The sequence below is a fragment of the Sphaeramia orbicularis genome, chromosome 8 (assembly GCF_902148855.1).
Source record: "Sphaeramia orbicularis chromosome 8, fSphaOr1.1, whole genome shotgun sequence".
NCBI classification, from domain to species: Eukaryota; Metazoa; Chordata; class Actinopteri; order Kurtiformes; family Apogonidae; genus Sphaeramia; species Sphaeramia orbicularis.
Genome location: NC_043964.1, coordinates 1366097 through 1393588, shown reverse-complemented (window position 1 = coordinate 1393588; position 27492 = coordinate 1366097). Strand labels below are relative to the sequence as shown.

General features: G+C 35.5%; 1 protein-coding gene across 3 annotated transcripts; it reads left to right on the top strand.

Moving 5' to 3' along the window:
• The first annotated feature begins 1624 nt into the window (after positions 1-1624).
• pigq (phosphatidylinositol glycan anchor biosynthesis, class Q) lies at positions 1625-23816 on the top strand. Of its 3 annotated transcripts, none has more exons than XM_030142067.1 (14): positions 1625-1723; positions 3672-3871; positions 4530-4716; positions 5688-5899; positions 6002-6198; positions 7536-7667; positions 7746-7866; positions 8754-8880; positions 10067-10220; positions 17556-17667; positions 17772-17852; positions 20017-20131; positions 20305-20366; positions 23645-23816. In XM_030142067.1, the coding sequence occupies exons 2-14, from the start codon at positions 3719-3721 to the stop codon at positions 23795-23797; spliced, it is 1806 nt and encodes a 601-aa protein (XP_029997927.1). In that variant the 5' UTR covers positions 1625-1723; positions 3672-3718; the 3' UTR covers positions 23798-23816. The 3 variants fall into 3 exon arrangements, with proteins under 3 accessions (XP_029997927.1, XP_029997928.1, XP_029997929.1); XM_030142068.1 differs by having other exon boundaries at positions 1672-1695; XM_030142069.1 differs by lacking the exon at positions 1625-1723 and adding an exon at positions 2179-2198.
• The last annotated feature ends 3676 nt before the right edge of the window (positions 23817-27492 follow it).

The window sequence follows — 27492 nt, the reverse complement described above, 5'->3', positions numbered from 1 at the left end:
TATTGTTTTTTTTTAAGAAGACAAAGTCCATATTCCCTTATTCCATTTTTTGTGATAATTTTCTGGTTTAAACAGAATATATTTAAGTTATAACAAGACAAGACATATTTGGTTTTGGGAAACACTGAACAAAGTTTTCTGACATTTTATATTTTAAACAACAAATAATTGAATCAAGAAAACAACAGATTACTCAGCAATGAAAATAATCATCATTTGCAGACCTGCTTCCAAAAAATAAATATTTTGTGTTTCATGGATGATGACGTGTCTTGCTGATTTAATGCCACTCAATAAAATACACATAACAATAATCTATCTATATGTGTTCTTTAGGTGCTAACTGTAAATAGAAGTGGTGTTTGGTTGATGAAGTGTCTGATTAGCAGGATGTTTTTGTTCTTTTCGGTCTGTTGGAGTTTTGTCCCGCCCTTTTCTTGCTGTGTCACTGCAGAAGGAGATAAATCTGTTAACAGTTGGGACAACTCCTCACTCACCATCAACTGACTCATCACAGGTAAGTGGGCAGAACACATTTTTACTATTATTTTTTTACAGTTAATATGTGAAATAAAGATACTGTATAAATAAGTGTCCAGTAAATGTATCAATACATACAGTGAAATCATTTACAATTAAAAGGTTTTCAGGTATTATCAGGAAAATTCAGTAAAGTATGTGAAGTAAAATCTTACAAAGTGAGAGTAAAATCCTTGGCAGTGTTTTGTTTTTATATAATATACCTTTGGATCCATGTCACTGCTGAATTTAAGTGTATTTATGCTGTACTCATTTAGACTTTTTTCAGCTTGGTGATGATTTATTGACTTAAAAAAGGAAAGCTGACACTCAAGTCAATAAGGAAAGTCTTCTATCTTTCATTTTTTATCACAATCACATTTTGAGGTTTGATTTCACTGGATGAAAACATCAAGTACAGCTGCTTCCAATTACTTCTATACCTCAGTAAAACTTCTTACAACACACCACTAGTGTGAACATATAATCAAAGCTATAATATCCTGCACAAAAACAGCATTACAAAGTCATAAAAGGTGCATTATTACATATGATGTGAATGATTAATAATTGAATATATGAATAGTTTAGTTCTGTAAACATATTTGTAAGGTTTTATACACTCTGTGGACCTCACAAGGAATAAGTGGTTCAGAAATTGAATGGGTGTAGTTTTTGTCCCACTTTTATTGATGCTTATTTATGGTCTTTTTTTTTTTTTTTTTTTTTAAAGGAATTATTTGTCTTGTTTTGCATTTTCTTTGATGGCTGTGTTTTGAGACATATTTCTGCAAAGTTAAAGTGAAGTTAAAAAATTAAATGTAGCATCACTTCTCTTTTTGAATTTTATTTATTTATTTATTTATTTATTTATTTATTTATTTATTATAAGGAGGCCAGTTCGACCATAGTTTAGGATAAAATACACAACCTATCATTTAAATAACATCACCAAGTTCAAGCCCTCAATTAATTCAAGCACACTGAGCACATTATATCGCTAAATATATTATTTTATCAATGAATCCAAAAAGTCTCGACCTTGTGATTTTTTTCCGTCAATTTTTAAAATACATGTTTCCGGGACTTGTGTTTCACCCGGACCGTTTTATGTGAAGGACTGTCAACAAACAAGATGGCGGCGGTCTGTACGTAGCGGTATATACTTGAGAAAAGGTGAAAGCTAGTGCTGGCGGTTTTAAAGGTAAAAACTGGGTTTTAACTCGCTTATCTTGTGTATTTACTGATGTTATAGAGTTGAACGTAATTATTGTATTATTTAGCCTCTGGTGACTTACTAAGGTTAACTTTAAGCACTTTTCGGTGGTGAATTTGTTAGATTTTAAGTGCATTTTAGCACAAATATTAAAGGAGGTTGTCATTTTCTAACGGTAAGGTTCATTCACTGTATCTTTTCTTACCATGGCTAGTGTAGTTTTTATATACGCTTGTTAAGTGGCATTTCTAGCTCTGAAATCGATGTAATTGTCGCCTCAGGCTGTCTGTTCCGCCACAGTAACACAACCCAAACTCAATATTTGAAGGACACGAAAGGAGGGCAGCCGCTGAAAATGCGACTATTAGCATTCCGACTGTCGCCAAAGCCTCTTTTAACATCACCTTTTACAGTTTGATATTGTCTCCGAATGATAAGGATCAGATTTATAAGTCGGCCTCTAGTGAGTACAGCTGTTTATGAGAGAACTTCTACTTTTGGGGTTTCTGTTCAGTGTATTATCCAGTAGAAGTATCTGTGTGGTGCTTTGTTTCTAATAAGAACTGTCATTATCAGGCCATTGTTCTTTTATTGGGTGATCATCACATCATCTACTTGTCATAACCTATGAATTATATTTTTTTAATCCTCTTGAATGATGTGATGTTAACCTTTTTCTTCTAACTTTAACCCTTTCATGCATGAATTACGAGAACTTTAATCAAGATTTTTTTTTTCTTGAGTGCTTTTATTTCTCTTTAGGCATGAAAACAAAAAAAACAATGCGATTGATTTTTTTTATGAACCTATTTTTCATGGAGTTAAAAAAAAACATCCACTCTGCTGGACACCATGTGCTTCATTTTAGAAACAAAGAAACATGTATTTACTGATCTACTGTGTGAAAACTATGACATAAAAAATTTTTTAATGCTGCTAATCTGATGTTTTCTCACATTTTAACATACTCTAATACTCGCTAGCTATTACTCACTTCATGGAGATAATATACAAAAAAAAACAAAAAAAAACTGTTCATTACAGTCTATTTTTATTTATTTTATTTTTATTTTACCTTTATTTAACCAAGAAATCCCACTGACATTAGGAATCTCTTTTACAAGGGAGACCTGGCCAAGGTAGCAGCCATACAAAGTCCAAACAACATAAAACACACACATGAGACACAATTCACAATAAAACAGATTAACTATTCAACCTAAGTCTAATAACAGTTAGCAATTTTTCACACTCAAACATGTTAGTGCAGATCGGGTTTATCTAGAACAGCAAAGTTACAGTAACGGTCTGAATGTCAGTGTATGTGATGGTGCATAAGTGTCCACTGTGTTGGGTGATATGGAACTGAAACAAAACCCATGAATATACAAGAGAACAGCTGCAGAAGAACTGTCCACTGTAGTGACCACTGTGCATGAAAGGGTTACATGATCATTTTGTTCTTCTGCAGGTACAAAGTAAATGCATTTGCACCTTTACTACATCTTTACTTGTTGGTAATGAATGAATGAATTACTTGTTTATTATAATTTTGAAGCTATAATACTGAGGGGTACGACCAGTGATTATTTTAGGGGCTGATGAATCATTTTATCTAAAAAATATTAGAAAATGTTGAAAAAGGACGTCTTTAATTAATGTTCCAATTACTGTCACAGAGGAGGAAGACACAAGAAAATATTCACGTTTAAGAATCAGAGAATGTTTACTTTTTCTTCTTTGAAAAAGTGCTCAAAGTGATTATCAGTTATCAAAATAGTTAGAGATTAATTTAGCAAAAACAACATCCAGATTTACAAGTACAAACCACAGACCTTGCCCTTTTTCTAAGATACATTTTTTTTGTTGATACTTGATACAAATTGACCTGTTTTTTTTTTTTTTTTTTTTTTTTTTTTTTTTTTTATCTGCTCAGACCCTCAGAGTTGAGCTTCGGGCTGAACTCTTCTCTGCAGTGAAGTCATGGTGCTGAAGATCTTCTTCCCTCAGTGCTGTAACCGGGCCGACAGTGGGCTGCTGGTGGGACGATGGATCACCGGACACGACTCGGCGGTGGTTCTGGCCGTCATCCACTACCCTTTCATCCCCAGCCAGGTCAAACAGTATGTCCAGCAGGTGAGTGACACTTAAAATGAAACACTGGGTTCCACTTGTTATCTGCTCATACTGGTTTTATTATTATTATTATATCAGTAAGGCTGTTTGATATCACCAGGCCCCTGATATCAGTCATGTCATATCCAGATAACAAAACATAACACAGTGAAGCACCAAGAGACATATTGTCATAAAGAGTGTGATCTGTTACTCAGTGGAATAATCACCAGAGCAGAATGTGAGTCGTATATCTATCGACTTATCAAGTAGCCTTAATTTTATGTGTTTGCATATATTTATTTACCTGTTTCTGTCTCACTTTTTAAATATAAATCAAACTAAATTTTCATTTTCTTTTTAAGCCTCCAGGGGTTTTATGTTCAATCCAATTGTAAACTGAAAATGTTAGCTCATAATCAGAATTTTGTTACTATTTTATGACATTTTACTGCAGGATGTTGGCTCTTAACTGCTAAAATATTCTAAGTGATATGATAATCTTTACCTTCAGAGATGCGTACAGAGTTATGTTTGTAGATTATTTTCTCAATGTTTTACTAGTTATGTGTTTTTTTAAATCGATTTAGGGACAATCCTTTGAAAATCTGATATATTTCTCAGCTTCTCTTCACATATGAAACTCACCTTTAAATACACTGTTCTGGTGTGTGTGCAGATGCAGGCTCAGAGCCGGGTCGAACTGTCAGTGCTCGGGTCCTGGAGTTTACCCAAAGAGGGTCAGGAGGGCATGGAGAGCTTCCTCCGGGACCTGAGCACCATCTTCCCCCAAGAACGCTGGCTTCAGATCAGCCGACAAATGGGCAAGATGGGCTTCACCTGCCAGGTCCTGGACCGGGATCAGAGTAAGACCAGACCCCCTGGAACATGTGGGGGTCCCTAGAGCTCAGGGTCGGGGACTGATGGGATATGTTATAGTCACATTTGAACTTTCAGTTTCAACTTTTACATGTCAGTTTAGATGAATACGTAGTTATTTTGAGGTTTCGGAGGGTTTTTTTCATTGCACTGGTTCAGTTTCATCGTTGATTGTGTCTTTTCTTTGTTGGTTTTTTATAGTAACAATCATCAGCAAACACAGACAAATGTGGTTCCAAAAACAGTATACGTCCAAACTAGTATATGCTTTTCTAAACACTATTTCTGTGGTGACCAAGAAAACATGCAAAGAGATGAAGCACACGAAAATTAAGTAAACTTTGTTGTTGGATTCATACAGTTTCATTAATTTGCTAGTGCTTCATCTGTTTGCATGTTTAGAAGCTCCCAACAGGTACAGTAAGTCGTGAAATAGGTTTGGTTGATTTAAAACAATCTTTATATGCCTGCCCTATATATATTTTACATGCAACACAAACTGAAATTCACTCTCCACATTTTTTCTTTTCACTGTTGGTCCAGGGAATCAAACCATTTACAAGCCAGTTCTCCAACCTTTAGCTCCCAAATATTCATTCCCATACTGGGAGTCAAACCCGGGGTGTCTGGGTGAAAACCAGGAAGCTAAACCGCTAGACTATATGGTAACACTTATGAAAACGAAGCAAATATGACAGAATGTATCAAATATGATTCACTCAACCATTTTATTTAAGGTCCTATGTCAATAAAATACATAGAAGACAAAACAAAGTGGATTTGACTTGAGATTCTATTCAGTTGTAATTCATCTTGCATTTTTCATTGTATTTTTATTTCACTTTCATAGTTTTTAATATGACTTCTGTTAATTAATTTTTTTTACTAGTTGTAACAGAATATTTAGAGCTTTTTAATCACTGACAGTAGGAGTTAAATGTGTTTTTTGTTCTGTCAGATGGAAAAGTAGTGCAGCGGGCAGTAAAAAAAGAAAAGAAGGAAGTGAAGGATGATAATGAGGGTGAAGAGGAACAGGAGGAGAAGGAAGAGGAGGAGGAGAAGGTGATCTTCATCCACTACGAGCAGAGGAAGGTGATGCTGTCAGAGCTTCATCGTATCGAGAACGGCATCCCCGCCCCCAAAGCCGATCCACCGTCTGAGCTGAGCCAGGTACGAGACGCAGAAACACAGAGTTTTGTGTTATGTTTCATTTTTGACTGAATGTGTAAAAAGAAAAGTCTGAGCTTTGATTTCATTCCATTTCTCCTCCAGATGTTTGAGACGGTGGCGAACAGTCAGCCTCTGTTCTTCATGGATAAATACGACGACGGGCCGCTGAAGTCGACTCACTGGCAGTCTGAGGGCCGCGAGGCCAGCATCATCGTAGAGCTGCTCAAACAGGCATCCGTCCCGCTGTGTCTGCTCATCAGCTGGATGCTCTCCATCTGGACCTGGATCTGTAATCTACGGTGAGAAGAGGAACAAAGACCTACGACCCAGAAGCACCTTCAGATCTGTAACTGTGACTCTGAGGAGGACGGCTCAGTTAGGAAAGATTTAGTTAAACAACAGATGGGAAAGGCTAGATTAGATTAGATTAGAGTAGAGTAGAGTAGAGTAGATTAGATTAGATTAGAGTAGAGTAGAGTAGAGTAGAGTAGATTACATGAGAGTAGATTAGATTAGATAGAACTTTATTGATCCCTTGTGCAGAACCCCCAGCAAATTAAGGTTCCAGTAGCAGCACAACACTTAATGTTTAATATATAGAAGAAATATTACAAGACAATAAAGAAAAGAAAATAGTAATGATAATAATAAGTATAAAAACAGTACTGAAAAACAGGCAACTGCACATTAGAAAGTACTAATAATAAACAAAGTTTTAATAAGGTAATCATGTAGTGTTATAATCTGCCCTATATATATATATATATATATATATATATATATATATATATATATATATATATATATATATATATATATAGTTTAATAATAGAACAACTTCTCATAATTATTAGATTAGATTAAATTAGATTAAATTAAATTAGATGAGATTAGATTCGATAGAACTTTATTGATCCCTTGTGCAGAATCCCCAGCAAATTAAGGTTCCAGTAGCAGCACAACACTGAATGTTGAATATATATAAGAAATATTACAAGACAAAAAAGGAAATAAAATAGTAATGATAATAATAAGTATAAGTATAAAAATAGCACTGAAAACAGGCAACTGCACATTAGAAAGTACTAATAATAAACAAAGTTATAATGAGGTAATCATGTAATGTTATAATATGCTATACATATATATATATATATATATATATATATATATATATATATATATATATATATATATGTGTGTGTGTGTGTGTGTGTGTATATATATATGTATGTATATGTATATATATGTGTGTGTGTGTGTGTGTGTGTGTATATATGTATGTATATGTATAGAGAGAGAGAGAGAGTTTAATAATAGAAGAACTACTCATAATTATTAAATTATATTAAATCAAATTAAACAAAATTAGATTAGATTAAATTAGGAAAAAATCTGATTTTGACTGAAACGATGCAGAACACAGAGGGTAGTATTATAATAAATGGTGATAAATCACCTCAGAAAGGTTACATTTAGAGTAAAATAGTCATATGTGAACTTCCACAGAAGGAGCACTGGGTCTTTAAGGGTTAATTAGAGAATGGAGCCACATGTTGGTGTGATGGCGGATGTCCTGATACTTTTATCTGTAGAATCTACATCAGCGCTTCAGTCACACATGTTTCCTCCTCAGGATCTTCAGTCTGTACCCGGTTCGCTTCCTCTCGTCCAAACTGTCCACATGCGTCCAGCTGAGCTACAGAACCGAACACATGAGGGCGCTGTGTTCGCCGAAAGCGGCCGCCGGACACACACAGTTCATGAGGTGAGACGACCTTTGACCTGACAGTTCAACCGCTGAAGGTGTTGATGTTGTCTGTCTAACGTAGCTGTCCGTCTGTAGAAAAGCCAACATCCTGGTGTCCTTCCTGGTGGACGTGGCTCTTGGGGTCTTACTCATGTCGTGGCTCTACAGAGACGACCACATCACAGCGTTAGCCAACACCCTGGTACCTGCAGCAGATGTAAGAACACCTGTACCTGTACCTGTACGCCACAGCCAATGCAAAAAGTACAATGAAGATATGATCAAGGATGTTAAAGTAAAGGTTCAGGTTCCACATACAGACAATATGATCTAAAAAAGGTCTGACCAGTAAGATACTATTATAATAAATAATGACACATACACATTTTTCCCTTTGTTTTAGTGTAAAGTTAGATGACAATAGTTACATTTACAAACTATCCTTCCATAAAAAATATGAATAACTTGAACAAATATGAACAACATCAAATGTTTTAAGAAATCTAAGTTAAATTTAACTTAATTTTGTTAATATTTCTCAAGTTTTTGTTCATATTTGTGCATGTTTTGTTGTTATTGCTTATTCTGATCATATTTGTTGACTTTTTGTTATTTTTTTTGTTGATTTCTCTTCATTTTGTTCACGTTTCTCAAATTTCTATTAATTTTTGTCAAGTTTTGTTCTTGTTATTATTTATTTTGTTCATATTTCTTGTTTTTTTTTTGTTATTTTTTTTCTGTTAATTGTGTTCATTATTCTTAAATTTCTCAAAACTGCTGAATGTTTTTTGTATTGGTAGATCCACTGTGATCTTTAAGTTGTAATGCACATGTGTAAATGATAAACTGAGGCAGAATATTGTTAAAATTACACTTATTTAATTTAAGAAATTTCAGGTTTGCTTGTGGGTGTTCCTGTTATTCACATTTTTTAAAGGATAGATTTTAGATGGAAACATTTTCAACTTTTTTCACTCTTAAACACAGAGAAACATTTGGACATTATTTATTCCAACTTTATTTTCCTGGTCCAGCCCACTTCAGATCACATGGGGCTGAATGTGGCCCTTGAACTAAAGTGACTTTAACACATCTGCTTTACAGCACGTGGCCAAAGAGCTGGAGGAGCTGCTGCAGTGGCTGATGGGAGCTCCTGCAGGGCTGAAGATGAACCGGGCCCTGGACCAGGTCCTGGGTCGCTTCTTTCTCTACCACATTCACCTGTGGATCAGTGAGTTACAGCACACACCCACACTGTGGACATGTGTATTAGAGTGGCCTCTAGTGGCTTTAAAGAGCATTACCCTCCAGTGTACAGATGATTTATGCACCATAATACAGTGGGATGGGTTCAATAATGATAATGGGTTATTAAATATGCATGAATATTATGCTGTTTTAATAACATCCTGCTGAATTGCTTTTACAGTTTCCTGTATATAAGCAGTTTTAACTTGTTAAGATCCTCAACAACGACCAAGACCTGTGTTAGTGTCTGATGAGGCCTTGTCTTTGAGGAGAGAATTTAGCCTTTTTCTGTTTCTGTTTACAAGATAATATTATCAGGTCTCTGATGTCTTTACCAGAAAATAGACCAAGTATGATTATTGTAATAAACTATGAACTAAATATTTATTTGACAGAGTTGTACTGATATGCCAATGATAAACAATGTTGATTGAAGTTCAGGTCGTAGATTATTCCAGACATTTGGTCCACCATATTTTACAGAATATTGACTGACAGAAGTTCGACAGTACGGAAGATCAAATTGGCTTGAGTATCGTTTAGGATAATTGTGAATAACAGAATACAACATAAAGAAGTTCCGGAAAACTTTGGGAAGAATATGAGTTAAGTGACCATATTTGGACATGAAAAGACAGATCTGGTAAATGTTCACATCAAAAACTGAAAGAAGTTTGAATTTTTGGAAAAGAGGAGCAGATGAGTGGAGTCTCTTAGAAAAGCTGATCATTCTTAAACATTTTTTTTGAATTAGGAGAATCTTATTGAGATAAGTGGGACAGGTAACAGTATTGCAATGAATAATGTAAGGATAAATTAAGCAATAATAAAAAGTCAAGAAACAGAAATGATTTATCAATGAACAGACTGTTCAAAATGGGATAAAAAGCTTAAAAAGAAAAAACGAAAGGGGAAAAAAAGAAAGAAAGAAAAAGAAAACAAAAAATATGGATTTTTTTTTTTTTTAAGGTGCGTGCTGGAAAAATATGAAAATGACCCTTAAAAGTGCTTGAATTTGACCTTGGAAAATGTGTATGAATCCTGATATGTGTGGTCATTAGAACTTTCTAAACCAACAAATCTAGTGTTGGAGTAGGACTTCTACACAGTACCACATATGTGTCTTTGCATCTGTTGGTTAAACCTCTGTGTCCTCCGTGTGCTCTCAGGTTACATCCACCTCATGTCCCCGTTCATCGAGGGGATCCTGTGGTACGGAGGTCTGTCTGCCTGCCTGGGCTTGACCTTTGCCCTCTCGCTGCTCTCTGACATGGTGGCCCTGCTCACCTTCCACATCTACTGTTTCTACGTCTACGGAGCCAGGTGAGACCCCAGGTTGAACATGGGAACGCTGCGCATTAGTACAAAAAACACCAAATGTTTTCTGACTTCAGGGCTTACAGGTGCTGTGTTCTGTTGCTAGGCAGGTTTCATAAACATTGACCAATCAGAACAGAACAGGCTTTAAAGTGGACGGAGCAGCTTTATGTTCTGTATACAGTCTGTTATCTACATCCAGGACTGAACACACCATAAATGAGTGAAGGTTTGGTTTGAAATGTGCAGAAAATATTGTTGAGAATCTCGGATTTCCACATAAAAGCTCATTTAACTAAGAAAAATATCATTACAGCGGATGATCAAAGTCACTCATATTTCCTCCAGAGGGCAGACTTTCCCATGTGTTTCTTTAGTAATGTGGTACTAAAACACTAAAACATGCTTTTTGGGCTGAAAATGAAATTAAAAATCCTTCATCATCTCTTAAAATCATCCAGAGCTTTCCCACTCTGACGCCAATATAGAGTCCACTGTTTTGGATCAGTTTACATCATGAAATTTGCATTAAAAAGAAAGCAATATTAACACCTAGAATCCAAGATGTTCACTAGATTTAATTTTCCAGTGGGGAAATGAAACTGAAGCTATCTGAGTAGTGTAAAGAGTCTGCAGGACATCTTAGACCCACTGTTACTTTTGTGGTCTCTAGTTAACCTTTCTTAAGTGATTATCACCATTTATTATAATATTATCCTCTATATTATGCGTTTCTTCAATAAAACTCAAGTATTTTTTTCCATATTTAATTTACTAATCATGTAGATGTTCATAAAATCTCAGATTAAAGTAAATTGTCATAATATCAGAAACAGAAAAATTAAGAAAAAGTGACTTTTTCACCAAATATCTCATTAACTGAACATAAACCCAGTGTGTTCATCCACTGTCATTGATCCAACTCCATGGGTTTTACTGGTGAATCAGTGTTATAGAAGATGACGGTGTTTCCACGGTAACTACAGAGTCTCTGAACGTCCAAATGGGTCATATTTAATGACCATGAAAAGATGAAAAACTGTATTTTACTCAGTTTAGTTACATGGATTGATAGGATTAATGGATCAGAGGTGATTAAAGATTTTATATTGGTAGATGATTTTGGTCGCCAGTGGTTGTTTGGGTCTTTATAGGTTAATAAAATAAAAATGTAATAAAAAAAAAACAACCTTAAAGGGCTCATATTTGCTAAACCCTTCATAAGGTTTGAATTTGAACCCTCCAGATTCTGCAAAGCTATCTTTATATTAATTTTGGCAAAAATCCAGTGGATTTCTACAAGCTGTTTTAATTCCTTCTTAATTTGTTACATTTTATAACTAGTTTCATCACAATATTTGCACATATAAGGTCAAGACTTCTGACGAACATTTCCCCGAGTACGACATAGTTGTTTATCAGCAGCAGCGTTTGTAGTTAAAACTGAAAATATGTCCAAACTTCGAGCTGATTACTTAAAATGTTCAGTTGTCGGTTGTATTAATGAACACAAGTGTCTGAACGGGACAGAAAGCATGGTCAACAATCTGGAGGGGGCGGGGCCTGAAGTGTCTCATTTGCATTTAAAGGGCCAGCGCTCAAAACCACCTTTCTGGTGTCATTACTCAGAAATAGTGTTGAAGATGGACCTGTGGAGTTGAATTAACGAAGAATTCAGAACCAAGTGTAGTATTTACAGTTTATGTAGACCACAGGGAAATGTTTGAAAATGCATAATTCCATTTAAAAAAGCAAAATATCACCCCTTTAATGCTTAGAGACAAAGTTTCCTATAAACATCCACTGGTATCACCATTAGATCTTTCCATTATATCAGTTATTTAGTTAGTTTTGATAAATCCCACATGAATTTGGTTCAGTCAGGTGCTGCACTCAAGCCTTTAAAAGTAGAAAGTCTTGGAAATAATTGATGTTCTAAGTAAGATTTTAGCTGTGATTGTCCTAAAATAGACATAAATAATTTCACTGAGTGGGTTCTTGGAAAATAGAGAACAGACGTGTGCTTTAGGAGATGAGCCAGAGAATAAACAAAAGCAGCAGCAGCACTCTTTAATTCAGCCGTGCATGCGTTACATTATTCAGTGGTGAAAACGCAGAGAGCACCAGTGTTATTATCCAGTTCTGACTGGTATTACAACACATACTTGCAGAGCAGGATGTTTCAAGTGACGTCACTGTTGCACAACGGACGGCTGCAGAAAATAACGTGAGGTGGTATGGTCTTTCAGCTGCTTCTGTTTATTCAGACCTCTGTGTGTGTGTTTGGTGGAAAGTGGGAGAGAATTTCAGACACTTGTCCACTTGTCAACAGTAGGAGACGAAAAAAAAGACCATGACTCATCAGGCAGGATGATGCAAACTGCTGGAAAAGAATAGGGCTGTGTATCGGCAAGAATCTGGTGATATGATACAAATCCCAATACTAGGATCACGAGACGATATATCACGATACTGTTAAAAAGGCCATTTTTTGGTTGTTTTTTTTTTTTAATGATTATTTCCTTGAAGAATTGAAGTACACCCAAAATCTGCACAAATACTAAACACTTTGTATTTGATCCCAACAGGATCTAATGTTCTGTCACCAAATGTTCAAACTGTGTTCAAACTGAAATTCTGTTTTACAGACATTCCAGTTTCAGATCCTGTTCAAATGTTCAGATTCTATTAGTTCACAACTAACATCAGAACAGGATTTTTGTGCAATCCCAACAAAGGAATGAACAGTATTTAATAAAAGAGTGTTAAATAATAATTAAATAAAATATAAACAGAAAAGAAAACTAAAATGAACCTCCACAATATCTGCATTTGAATAAATACCTAAAAATATCGATGCAGTACTTTTTAATATCGAAACAGTATTGTGAAATGAAATATCACGATTTATTGCAGAACAGTTCAGAACTAACATCAGAACATTATTTTAGTTCAATCCCAACAAAGGAATGAACATCTTCCTCTCAGACAGTTAAAAAGTGTTTTTAGGATGCTTCAAATAACCAGTATTGAATAAAACAGTGTTAAATAATAATAAATAAAATATAAACAAAAAAGAAAAACAAAAAACAAAATGAAACCCCACCATATCTGCATTGAGTAATACCTAAAAATATTGATACAGTACTTTTTAATATCAATACTGTATTGTGAAATGAAATATTGCAATATATTGCAAAGCTGATATTTTCTTACAGCCCTAGAAAAGAACTGTTTGTTTTAAACTCAAATGTTCTTTTCCAGGCTATATATAAAAAAAAAGTATCAATGCATCATTGTTCTCAACTTGAAATGTGTTAGTTTGCCAGTTTAACTCTATTTTAGCTGTTTTACAATAGTATTTTCATATTTAGTGTGTATGTGTTTTTGCGTATGTGCTTATGTGTTTCTGGCCCCTGCTGCACACCACATTTCCTTTCCTAAGGATAAATAAAGTTGAAAGTTTTTTTGACATGCATGATCTGCTAAATCTGCTCATTTTTTTCTGTTTTCACTCATCAGAGAATGACACTTAGCTGTGCAGCAGTGAAACATATCATTAAATTTACATAATATGGCTTTAGCCTGTGCATTAACCTCACCCTCACACATTCCTGCAGTTTAATGCCTTCTGTTCAGAGCTGCCTCAGTCTGATTTCTGCTGCTGTTAAGTCAGAGGAGAGAGGTTTGACTAAATAAAGCATTTGTTCTAAAGATAGCTCCGCTCCCTCCCCGCTGGTGAATAATGAAATATCACCCTTTTTTTTTTTATTTTAGAGATTTATGCTCCCGTGTTTCAGGCAAGTGTGTGTGTGGTTGTGCTTCTGTCTTTATTAAAGCATCAGTTATCCTCGGCAGGTTGAGCACGCAGACCTCTGGAGGATGCAGTCTTTCATTAGAATCAAAGGATTGAAATGCTTGAAATCTTGAGGACAGGGTGACAAAGGTTTAGAATGAAATCCTGCAGGAAGCCCACCTGGGTCTATGGTGACTGCATCCTCATAACAGCTTCCTTCTATACAGCTGTATTCTTATTATCCAAGTATACAATTATTTTTAGATCATTCTCCTCTGTGTCAGCTGAAACATTTTACAGTTAAATAAAAATAACGTGAAAAATTAGGTTATGGGAAGGTGACGAAATATGTATTCTCTAGTATCTTAGTTGGGTGCTGCTCTGAAACTGGTCCTAAAAACAGGACATGGGGGCTAAACATTCAAACCAGATGTAGACTAATGTTATGAAGCATGATTGGAAGCACTTTGGGTCTATTTTAAAAATAATTACTTACTGAGATAAAAGAGAAACTATTTTTCAGATACAACACATTTTTATATTATTTTACATTATATTTAATACAAAAATCTGCATGTAACACGGTCAAAAGGACACCATAATTACACACTACTATTTTTTTTTTTATATCTCTTTATTCTCTCACAGGTACATTTTGGGAATTGAAGACAATTCCAGTATCATTGAACACACAGTGATAATAAAAGCTATTCTATTCTATTCTATTCTATTCTATTCTATTCTATTCTATTACTATGAGTGTTCAGTCAGATTTTCTCATTATCACCAAAGAATCCATCTAGTGGTTTTCTGTACTCGTGTAATTGTATAAAAAAAATCCTCTGTGCAGTCTAACAACAAACACCAGAGTTTTTAAACCGTATTGTCTCTGATTTGTCTGAAGTCCCGTATTCATCTGACTATGTGCGTCTTAATGTGCTTTATAGAATCACTAACCTCGTCCTAAATTCCCATTTTCCTTTCACATTAATACACACATAAGCAGTAAGTCCTAATAACATTCAACTGTTTGGATATCCTGAGTATCCAGAGGTTTTTTTTAGGTGTCTGTGTGTCAGGAGCTGATTAAAACTGAACAGCTGCTCCTAAAAATACCTCCTGCTGTGATCACAGGTCGCTGTCTGTGTTAAGATGTGTGGGAGGAATAAGAAGCATCCTGTAGCTCCGATGGGACTTATTTAGCCTCCATCTGTGTGTAAACATGGTCTGAAAATGTTGGTGATTAAATTTAACCTATACATGTTCAGGGGCACACTGTACAGAAATAACGCTCATAATTAGCTGAAAAACAAGGCCTTTTCTGTGGATGCTTACAGGTTTTACACTGTTTTCTTGTAACATTGGGCTCATTATTTTGTTTTCTCCTAATAATTGGCTCATTTATTTTGTTGTGTCGAAGAAACAAGCTCTGTTTCACTCTATGGACAAAAGTATTGGGACACGTTGAATTCAGGTGTTTCTTTTTTAACAGGGGTCTGGGATATTAATGACAAGTGTCATAATATAGTTTTATATTGAGATAAATGTCATTGCATTGATTAGTTTTGTTTAAATTTATCTATTTATCTCAACATAGATTTTTTTTTAGCTAGTTTTTTTTTTTTTTTTTTTTTTTTTTTTTTATCCGTGACTGATTTTAAATGTTCTACCTCTAAATTTCTGAAAATATTTTTCATGCTCTGACTTTAAATAATAATTTTCTGCCACAACTAACCATCTACTTTCTTCACATCTCACTGAGGAAGAAAAATCTCCCATTAAACTTTAAGGAAATATAGACGTTTATAAACTATATGAACAAAAGTATTGGGACATGTCATGTCTACAGCTGTAAGATGTCCTGTTCATGATGATTTAAGATGTAAACATCAATATTTCCTTAAAGTTTAATGAGAGATTGGCAGAAAATTAGTGTGTACAGTCACAGCACAAAAAATGTTTTAGAAATTTAGAGGTAGAACATTTCAAATCATAGTCAAGGATTAAAAAAAAAACAAAAGTAGTGTTGACAGAAATTAAGTAAAAAACATCTCTGAGGCATTTTGGAAGCAAAGATAACAATTTAAACCAAACTAACTAATGCAAGGATATTTATCCCAATATAAAACTATATTATGGCATTTGTCTTCATTGTTTGGTATTCCAGACCCCTGTTAGAAAAAATACACTTGAATTCAACCTGTCCCAATACTTTTGTCCATATAGTGAAATAAAGCTTGTTCCCTCGAGACAACAAAATAAATGAGCCAATTATTTTGAGAAAACAAAATAACAAGCCAATATTACAAGAAAACAGTGTAAAACCTGCAAGCATCCACAGAAAAGGCCTTGTATGAATTCAACGTGTCCCAATACTTTTGTCCATATAGTGTATTTTGAGATCATGGATTATCCACCTGTTCTCATAACCCAGTGGTTTCCAACCTTTTTGACTCGTGACCCCATTTTAACATCACACATTTCTAGCAACCTCAGACATTCAAACAGAGACTTTTTTTTTTTTTTTTACAAAAATTAATTTGTTTTTGATCATGTAATAGTTTGCTATACTATGTTACAAATAAACATTAATGTTAGAGGACATTTAGTCTATATAATGTCTATTATTGTGGACAGAGGCAGTAAATCTAGGTGTAGATTACTGCACAAGAGAATTTTATTTTCCTTGGTCAGGTTATGTACACTGGAAAAAATGCCCCTCTAAAAACAAGTAAAAAAAAAAATTATACAAGATATTTTAGCTTGAATTAAGCAAAAAAATCTGCCAATAGAACAAGTGAAAATTATCTTGAAATTTGAATTTGAGATTTTTTTTTTTTTTTTCCCCTGAATTCAAGATTATTATTTTTTTGCTTAATTCAAGATTTTTTTTTTTTTCTTAATTCAAGATTTTTATTTTTTTTTTGCTTAATTCAAGCAAAAATCTGCCAAAAGAACAAGTGAAAATTATCTTGGTAAAATTTCTTGAAATCAGATTTTCCAGATCTATTGTCTAAAAATCAGTTCTTATATCTCACTGAAAAGTTATTCTTTAGGTGACAATGTCGTATTTTAAGTGTGATGAGATATTTGGATTAGAAATGAGAAAATACACTTGGTAAGATTTAGATTTTTTCCAGTGTACAGTCAGTCCAGCTGTGATTTCCAAGGCTGACAATTAATACTGAACAAACAAGAACTGAAACTATGAATTATGAAAGAGCTGCAGCATCTGAAACTGACCACAATGAACATTTGACACAAACAGAACCACAGTGCTGCAGTTTCAGACTCACAGTTTGTCATGTCTGTTATGGATTGGGATTGTCTCTGTCAACTCACCATGTTTTTTATTTTTAAGGGTTTTTTTTTTTTTTTTTTTTTTTTTCAGTTACTAGAAATTCCAGGTGACCCCCCGTGGGGTCCCAACCCCAAGGTTGAAAAACACTCATAAGGAAACAAATCCAGAGAAGCCTCCGTTCAGCTCCACAGGCAGGTGTTTAGTCAGCTCTGGTTCATGTACTGACTGTGTTTGCGTCCGTCAGGCTGTACTGTCTGAAGATCTACGGCCTCTCGTCTCTTTGGAGGCTCTTCAGAGGGAAGAAGTGGAACGTCCTGCGGCAGAGGGTGGACTCCTGCTCCTATGACCTGGACCAGGTAACGCGTCATCAACGTCGCCTGGAATCAGAGCGAAAATAAAAGGCACAAAAATACCAGGAAACAGCTGTTTCTACAGGTTGAATGTGTTTGTTCTCCCACAGCTTTTCATTGGGACGCTGCTGTTCACCGTCCTGCTGTTCCTGCTGCCCACCACAGCGCTCTACTACCTCGTCTTCACTCTGGTAAGTGACACCTTAAGTAATAATATGATGTTATTTCTTCAACTTGAATGAAAACCTTCACACTACAGGTTCCAACTGAGCTGCTTACATTGATGTTAAATAAACTGATCCAATAAAATGTGTGCTCAGATACCACAAAAGCATTTAATTGTCCTAACCCTACCTCTTATTTTCTAAAATATTTTTCATGCTCTGATTGTAAATAGTAATTTTCTGCCACAGCTAACCATCTACTTTCTTCACATCTCACTTAGCAGGAAAAATCTCCCATTAAACTTAAAGGAAATATTGACGTTTATAAATTATATGGCCAAAAATATTGGGACACATCATGTCTACAGCTGTAAGATGTCCTGTTCATGATGATTTGAGATAAAACATCAATATGTGTGAGTACAATGACTGATGTAAAACCAAAAATAAATTCATTCAGTCATATTTCCACAGCCCATAAAGACCCAAACAGCCACTGGTGATTCAAATCACCTGCTGATCTAAACTGTGTAATAACTATTGATCCACTTATTCTATCAGTACATGTCAATAATTGGTGTAAAATGCAGTTTGTCATCTTTTCGTGGTCATCAGATATGACCCGTTTGGACGTTCAGAGGCTCCGTAGTGAACGTGGAAATGCCGTCATCTTGTACACCACTGATTCACCAGTAAAACCCATGGAGCTGGATCAATGACAGTCGATGGAAATGCTTGGTTTATGTTCAGTTAATGATAGCTTTGACTGAAAAAGTAACTTTTTCTCTGAGCTTTTATGAACATCTATATGATCAGTCAATAAATATAAATATAAATATAGAAAAATATACCTGGTTTTTACTGAAGAAATGCAAAGTAAGGTGGATAACATTACAATAAATGTGATAAATCACCTAAGAAAGGGGTAATATCGGGAAAAATTCATATGCGAACTGCCACATAAGTAGTACTGGGTCTTTATGGGTTAAAGTTTAATGGGAGATTTTTCTTCTTACAGTCAGAGCGAGAAAAATATTTTAGAAATTTAGAGGTAGAACATTTAAAATCACACTTATGGACAAAAAAGAAGGAAATGTTGAGAGAAATTAAGTAAAAACCATCTCTGAGGGATTTTGGAAGCAAAGGTAATTTAAACCAAACAAACCAATGCAATGATATTTATTCCAATATAAAACTATATTATAACATTAGTCATTATTGTTTTGTATCCCAGACCCCTGTTAGAAAAGAAACACCTGAATTCAACGTGTCCACATACTTTTGTCCATATAGTGTACATTCAGTTACAGGTCAATAACCACCTTTCAGTGTACATCTATACCACAGGTGTTAAACATGCATCCCAGGGGCCAAAACCGGCCCACCAAAGGATCCAATTGGCCCGTGGGATGAATATGTGAAATGCAAAAATTACACTAAGATATGAACAATCAAGGATGTTCAAATCATTTTAGGTCAATTCAATCTGAAGTGGGTCAGACCAATAAAATACTATCACAATAACCTATAAATAATGGGGAAAAAAGCTATTTTTTTCTCTTTGTTTCAGTGTAAACAAAGTAAAATTACCCAAAAATGTTTACATTTACAGACTAGCCTTTTACAAAAAATGTGAAAAACCTGAACAAATAAGAACAGCCTGAAATGTCTTAAGAGAAGTCTGTGGAATTTTAACAACATTCTGCCTGTTATTTAATGTTTTGTGTGTTTGTAGCTCCTCTGTGATCTCTAAGTTGTGGTTCACATGTATAAATGATAAACTAAGGTGTAATATTGTTAAAATTGCACTTATTTTTCTTCAGAATTTTCAGATTGTTCATATTTGTTCATGTTATGTTCAAGTACAGTTCGTAGATGTAAACATTTTCATTATGGAATTTTATTTTTTTACTCAAAAACAGAGAGAAAACTTTGGAGTTGATATTATTTATAAGTTCTTATCGTATTATTTATGTTATTTTACTTTTCCAGTCTACTTTAGATCATAATAGGCTGTATGTGGAACTGAACTAAAATGAGTTTGACAGCCCTGGACTAAACAGTACATACACTGTGTACAAACTGGCTTAAATATGAGTCAAAGGGGGAGCCCTGTTTTTCCTCTGTATCTCATTTTTACCTCCTTTTATAACAACTCGTGTGTGTTTTTTACATCTGTGTGTCGCCACAGCTGCGTCTGGTGGTCGTGCTGTTCCAGGGCGTCATCCACCTCAGTGTGGATTTCATCAACTCCTTCCCTCTGTTCGCTGTTGGACTCCGCATCTGTCGGTCCTACAGACTGGCAGGTATGCCGCATCCATCATCCGACCACGCAGTGATCTGATTAGACCTGCTGTGCTGTTGATTTCTGCATATTAACGAGAAAAAAGTTCACACGTGAAGCAGTGTGATAGAAGACTGATGTGGTGATTTTAGCCAAATGACAGGAGTTTGGATGTGTCTTCTGGGTGTTTTGCAGATGGTGTGAAGTTCAGGGTGCTGTGTGATGAGCCTGGGACGTGCCTTCACCTGCTGATGGAGGTTAGAGGTCACATGTTTGTCTCTGTTTAAAGCTTTGACTATTCACAACCCTAAATATAAACAAGCTGCATTTTTACATCCACCTCTCTTCAGCTGAAAACTATGTCTAAAGCCTTCTATGCCAGGGGTGTCAAACATGCGGCCTGGGGCCAGATGCGGCCCGTCAAAGGTTCCAATCCGACCCCTGGGATGAATTTACAAAGAGCAAAAATTCCACTGTCAAGGCTGTGAAACTCATTTTTGTTCAGGTTCCACATCCAGACCAATCTGATCTGCAGTCAAATAATAACAGCAGAAGAACCCGCAAAAATAATGACTCCATAGTTTCTTCTTGGTTTGATGTAAAAAAAAAAAAAAAAAAAATTACATTATGTCTATAAATAATGACAACTTCAAATTTTTGTCTTTGTTTTAGTGCAAAAAATAACATTAAATTATGAAAATATTTACATTTACAAACTATCCTGTAACAATAAAATGTGAATAACCTGAACAAATATGAACAACCTGAAATGTCTAAAGAAAATTAAGTATAATTTTGACAATTTTCTGCCTGTTCGTCAGTGTTTAGTGTCTTTGTAGATCTGGTACATAATGCACATGTAGAAATGATAAGTTAAGGCAGAATATTGGTAAAATTGCACTTAATTTTTCTTAAGAAATTTCAGTTTTTTCAGGTTATTCACATCTTTTTTTTGGATAGTTTATAAAAGTAAGTATTTTCATAATTTAATGGGGTTTTTTTGCAGTAAAACAAAAACAAAAATTTGGAGTTGTCATTATTTATAGGTTATTATGCTATTATTTTACTGGTCTGGCCCACTGGAGATCAAATTGGGTTGAATGTGGCCCCTGAACTAAAATGAGTTTGACAGCCCTGTTCTATACCTTTAAGGTGTGCAGGAACGTTCTCAGACTAAACCCAGAACACACATACCAGCCAGTCAGCCCACTGCATGAAACACAGTAGGACTGAGCATTACAGTTTATGTCTGAATAACTTAAGATGTGAAAGATTTCCATGGTGTTACTGTTGAATATCCAGAAAGAGCAAATAAAATAGACAAAAATAAAGAAGTACATTAATGGAAACAACAAAAACACCAGCTATATACAGTTGTGGAAAAAATTATTAGACCACCCCTTGTTTTCTTCAATTTCTTGTTCATTTTAATGCCTGGTCCAACTAAAGGTGCATTTGTTTGGACAAATATAATGAAAACAACAAAAATAGCTCATAGTAGTTTAATTTCAGAGCTCATATCTATCCATTTAACATGTTTTCTTGAGAAAAACCAAAATCATTTCAGTTCTTATGTCAATATCTGTGTCATTGTACTGACAAAAACAGTGCTTTTATTCATTCCATGTTTTCTTTTCTGTCTGTTTTAGTCACATGACACACACAGGAGTTAGGACTGGATTGCAGAACCATTGTTTTTGATGACTTTTGATGGTCTAATATTTTTTTCCACGACTGTATGTATCCACAGACTGTATCAGTCACTGAATGAAGTATGAAGCTCCTTGTTTTTCCACACATCTGTATTAGGGAATCATCAAGTTTTCTTCTTCAAACTAAAACTCATAGATGCGTATTTTAACAGTCGCTCAAAATAACACTGTCTTATAATATCCAAGCGCTACATCTGCTGATAGTTTACATTATAGCTCTGTTAGCTTAGCTCTGTTTATAGACAGAAAACAGCCACAGTAAAACCAAATATCACCTCTGTTTTCTGTACGGTTTGTGTTGTCAGTAGCTGAACTAAAGTAAGTAAGTAAGTAAATTTTATTTATAGAGCACTTTTCACAGACAGAGTCACAAAGTGCTTTATCAATTCAAATCAGAATCAAATTAACTTTACAGTTTTTAGACCCAACAGAATCCTTCAGGAGCGAACACTTGTGATTGGTGACAGTGGAAGGAAAAACTACCTTTAACAGCAGAAACCTGGAGCAGACCCAGACTCCTGAAGGATGGACGTCTGCCTGGACCAGTTGGAGTTAAAGAGAGAGAGAGAGAGAGTAAAGGAGGAGAAAAGAGAGAGCGATAGAGATATAGAGAGACTGGGGGGGGGGGGGGATGACACATGGAGTACGTTATGATGAATACATAGAGTGTAGTCAGTCTGTGGTGGTCCTGGGTCAGGTGGGAGACTAAAAAGCCTTTTTGAACAGGAGGGTTTGGAGGTGTTTCTTAAAGCTCTGTACAGAGTCCATGGACCGTAGGTGTAGAGGCAGGTCATTCCATAGACGTGGTGCCACAGCTTTAAAAGACCTGTCACCGCGTGTACTAAAACAGGTGCATGGAACCATCAGCAGGTGCTGTCCTGAAGACCTCAAGCTACGAGTCGAGCTGTAGGGCTGGATCAGGGAAGCAATGTATGCAGGGGCCTGGCCATGTAGGGCCCGGAAAGTTAGCACCAGAATTTTGAAATGAAGACGATATAGAACAGGGAGCCAGTGGAGAGATTTAAGGATGGGAGTGATGTGGGTTCTCCTGTTTGTGCGGGTCAGGAGCCTGGCAGCAGAGTTCTGGACAAACTGTAGACGGGCCAGCTCCTTCTGTTTAAACATGTAAACAGGCTAACTAAAGATCTGTTTGGAATCCAACAAAGTTAAAACTGTCACAGTTTAGTCTGAAATGAGGATCAAGAAACGGCAATTTAGCAAAGATAAGAACATCCCATAATAACTTCATACCTTCATAAGCCTCAGAATCAGACTCACCTGTGTAGAGGAAACGCTGACATTTCAGCATCAAACTCTGTTCTTTTCATTTACAGCTGAGTCCAGTGGTGCTTCTACTTTTATCACTTCTTTTCTTTGTCTGTAAAACTTGTTTCTTAATGGTTCTCATCCATCTGGTCACTTTCTGGTGCTTTGGTTGAAGGCCATGTGGTGTTAGCTTTCCTCACCATGGGAGACCACAACAGAGTGACTCACTACTCCCTCTAGTGGTCACATAAACCCTCGGCCCGTCGATGGAAATGAATTGACTTCATATCTCTACAGTCTGATACACTGGCATCTTTAGCAGAACATCACAGCCCTTTATTCTAAACACTGTAATGATAATTTTAACAGTTAATAACAGAAATACAAGTTGAAGACAGTCGGTTAATGATCAACATTTATTAAAATTAATGAGTTAAAAGGATAAATGAATTAAAACTAAGAGAACAAAGGATCAGCTGTTCAACAGACCCACCAAAATAAAACATTGTGCATACGTGACATTTGTTTTTTTCACTGCTTTGTGTTTTCCTTCTCAGATTAACCCACTGAAATGCAGCACAGTGGTTCAGACCTACCGCACTCCGACCTACAGCTGCTACCCTAAAGACTCATGGGCCGCTCTGATCAAGAAACTGTTCGTTGGGGAGTTGATTTACCCCTGGAAACACAAAAGCACCAAGACTGAGTGAGAGACGACAGCCAGAAACAGGAAGAAGAAAGACGGAGGGGTGAGGGAAGATTCAGGAACTTTAGGGCGATTTTTACTTGAATCCAGGTTGGAGGACGGAGGTTGTTTCAGAATGTGCTGATTGTAAAACTCATAGAGACACACTAGTGATTTGTTTTAATGGGTCAAAAATAAAATCGAATTGAACTGAACTAGTGAGAAAGAAAGAAAGAAAGAAAGAAAGAAAGAAAGAAAGAAAGAAAGAAAGAAAGAAAGAAAGAAAGAAAGAAAGAAAGAAAGAAAGAAAGAAAGAAAGAAAGAAAGAAAGAAAGAAAGAAAGAAGGGAAATGAGAAACAAAGACAGGAAGAACAAGTGTTAAAACACAACAGGAGCTTTTCTAAATGCAAATCATAATATGACATTATGTTAAAAACAAAAGGTTTTTACCACCGCAGACCGTCAAACAAGTTCCATCCCATTGACGGTACCGTATGATGTGGAATTTAATATTTTTATCCCTTCGTTACTTTGGTATTTTCTTGAAGTTGAGCTCAGAAATGAACAAATCTCAGAAATTAAACTACAAGCAGATGGAAAATGTGGTGAATAAAACATTTCCTTAATATGCTGAAGGTTAGTGAAGGCTCCCTTTCATTAATCTGTGAACTGAAAAGGGGTAGACGAACATCAGGTGCTGATGTGTTACTGCACTGACCATGGAGATAGTTTAACTGGAGTAGATTTTATATTTAACTTTTACTACGTTACTACTTGAAACACTGGTTATTATTCCTTTAATATGCAAAGTCTTAAATCTTTAATTAAAAATTAATGAATTGTATGTTTTTAACTTAACTATTGCCATATTTCCTTTGTGTACATTCTTTTACCATTTATGTCTATTTTTGTGCCTAACTGTGTCAGATTTAATTTCATTTTTTTGTCCTGAAATATATTCATTAAAAGAAACATCCATCACGTTAGAAACTGTCTCTCTTACCACCACATACTGTACACTCATGACTCATAGGGCAGCTTTTGGGAAGTTTTAGGTGTTTTTTTTTTTCACAAGTAATGATTGAAGTCTAGTTTCTGTGCTATAATAAACATGACCATAACCTATGCTAATTCTTTTGTTTGTCTTTTGGGAAAGGTAGCCAGCAACAGAACTTCCAGTTTCTTTAACATGTGTTTCTGTTCATTTAATTGTATTCTTTAGCTTTCTTATAAATTTGTGTCACTCCTGTCTACATTTTGCTTTTTTTTTAATCACATGCTGTATAATGTACCGTGCCATTGCCATTTAATAAAATCCCTACTTATTTAATATACAATTGTGTCTTCCTTATGTGTCATAACTTGAAAATTAACAAAATCTATTATTTCAAGATTGTAATGTGAAAACGAGGTGCTGTAAACATAATACCCAAGTAAATCGTTGATTTGGATTGCAAGACTATTCTTAGAATTAGGGATGTAATGATTACCGGTATAACGATAAACGACGGTAAAATCACAGATGGTTAGTATTACTGTTTAAATTCTGATTCTCATGATAACTGTGTTTGATTACTGCCCTTTTAGGGGAAAAAATCCTATGTAAAGATCAGCTTTAATGTCAAGTATTTGAGTCTAGTTTGAATTTATTACAATTTTAATTTTCTATACCTAATATTTGGAACCAATATTCACTTTTAAAGTCTTTGAAGAGGTTTGTTAAGCATCTTTGTGTTATTTATGCAATAAATTATATACATTTTTCAAATCAGATTTTATATTTTTCATGTGTTTTCTGTCCTTTTGTGTTTTTATAGTAGGTTAAAGTGAAAAAAATAATAGACAGATGATATAGATGAAGTTGTGCTGAAAAAACAGATCCCAAACATGGGTATAGTAAACATTTGTTTCTATAGTATATAAAGGCCAAATCTACAGGACTGAAAAACAGACAGAATAGACTCAGACCACTAAGGGTTAATATTTAAATGTTTCTGACACAGAAGGGACAGTGGGACTGTTATTTTGTTTGTTTTTTTCAAAATACAACTTGGTTCAATTCTTTCAGTGTGTGTATTAGTACTTTTTGAACATTTTCAGCACAATTTCAACAATACCGTGATAATAATGATAACCGTGGTAATTCTGGTCACAATAACCATGATATGAAATTTTTATATCGTGACATCCCTACTTAGAATATTATGTTAATCACCTTTTTACCTCATTTACAGTGTACATACATGTGGAATACATATGTGCAAATAAACAATGAGTGTATTGTCAACCAAAGCAAACAAAAGCACAATGAACAAAAGTCACAATAGCTCAGAAACATCCATCTAAAATCACATCAAAATAAAAGAAATTTAGGGATTAACTGGCAATTAATGTCTTTATCATGCCTCAGTTGCTAGGGGGCATTATGTTTAATTGTGCCTGTAAAAGTGCCATTTATTTAGCTTCATTTCATTCTTTATGCTCCTCATTGGATTTTTTTTTTTTTTTTTTTTTTTTCATTGTTCTGCGTGTTCATCTTTGTTGGCAAGTGCGTGTTGTTTACGGTACAGTTTGATGGACGTTCCGCACAGCCAATCTTTACGCCCGCGCTTGTCACTGTGGAGTCGTTGTCCAATCGTAAGACAAAAAAGGCGGGGCTTGAGGCGGGAGGGCGGGAACACGGGCAGGGTTGCGCGGCTCTGTCAGCAGCTCCTTCAGTGTGTTTGTGCAGTGCGGAGCGGACACAGCTGGGACTATGACTGAGAAGAATGGAGCAAAATGGAAAAAGCACACTCTGAGATCACCGACTACACATACAGAGATTTGGACTGGACGTAAACCTAGCTCAGTGTTTTGTTAGATGTGTGGATTTTCCGCTTTTGAACTCAGTGGAGGCATCCCGGACTGAAGAAAGACGAGGCGGCCTGAGCTCGGACAGACGGCGGTGGAGTTCCGCTGCGGACCGCGCTAGCTAGGTTAGCATTAGGTTTACTGTCAGCTACGAACAGTCTAATTTTAATCCACGGGGGGTGTCGTTTTATGAGATATAACAAGGCGTTACGCAGCGTTGTGTCATGTTACTAAAATCGGTGTCCATTAATATACATTCGGTGCCGTTAGCATAAGTGAAACAGCTACGAGGCTAGGTGGCTAACTACGGCAGAGCTAGCTTGTTGTTATCGGTAAAAGGACTCGTAAAGCTCCAGATTTGCTTTCCCTGATTGGAAATACCTCAGCTGAGATTCCAGAGTGTAAATTTAGCGAGGGGACACCACTTCCCTTACTGTACGAGCACTATCGGACAGTATACGTGTATGTTTTCTATTTTCTGCATAGTCCTTTGGCATCAACAGCATAAGAATCGATGTAACTCGAGTCACTTTTCAGTATCTGCTGTTTTAATCTCTTAATACAAGTTAATCTGCCACTAGAACAGCTGTATTTTCGTCTCAGATTGTTGTTACATTTATTTAAATATTATATCATCACTTCTAGCAAAGACAGTGGAGGGTGTTTGGGTAAAGTTTGGGGTTTTTCCCTAGTCAGCACCAACTGTGAACAGATTTTTTCATCATCATCTTGATGTTTTGCTCCTCAGAGCCTCATTCTTTCAGTCACATATTCAGACTGGTATGAGATTGCTTTGTCCTAAAAGTACCTTCTCTTAGGAAATGTACTAGTCACATATTCTGACTGGTACAAGATTGCTTTGTCCTAAA

What these genes read in the sequence shown, in the direction of transcription:
- pigq (XM_030142067.1), top strand. Translation starts at nt 3,719, where the DNA reads ATGGTGCTGAAGATCTTCTTCCCTCAGTGCTGTAACCGGGCCGACAGT. An exon ending in TCGGTCCTACAGACTGGCAG is followed by an intron (nt 20,132 to 20,304) that starts GTATGCCGCATC and finishes GGTGTTTTGCAG; the next exon opens with ATGGTGTGAAGTTCAGGGTG. An exon ending in GCCTTCACCTGCTGATGGAG is followed by an intron (nt 20,367 to 23,644) that starts GTTAGAGGTCAC and finishes TTTCCTTCTCAG; the next exon opens with ATTAACCCACTGAAATGCAG.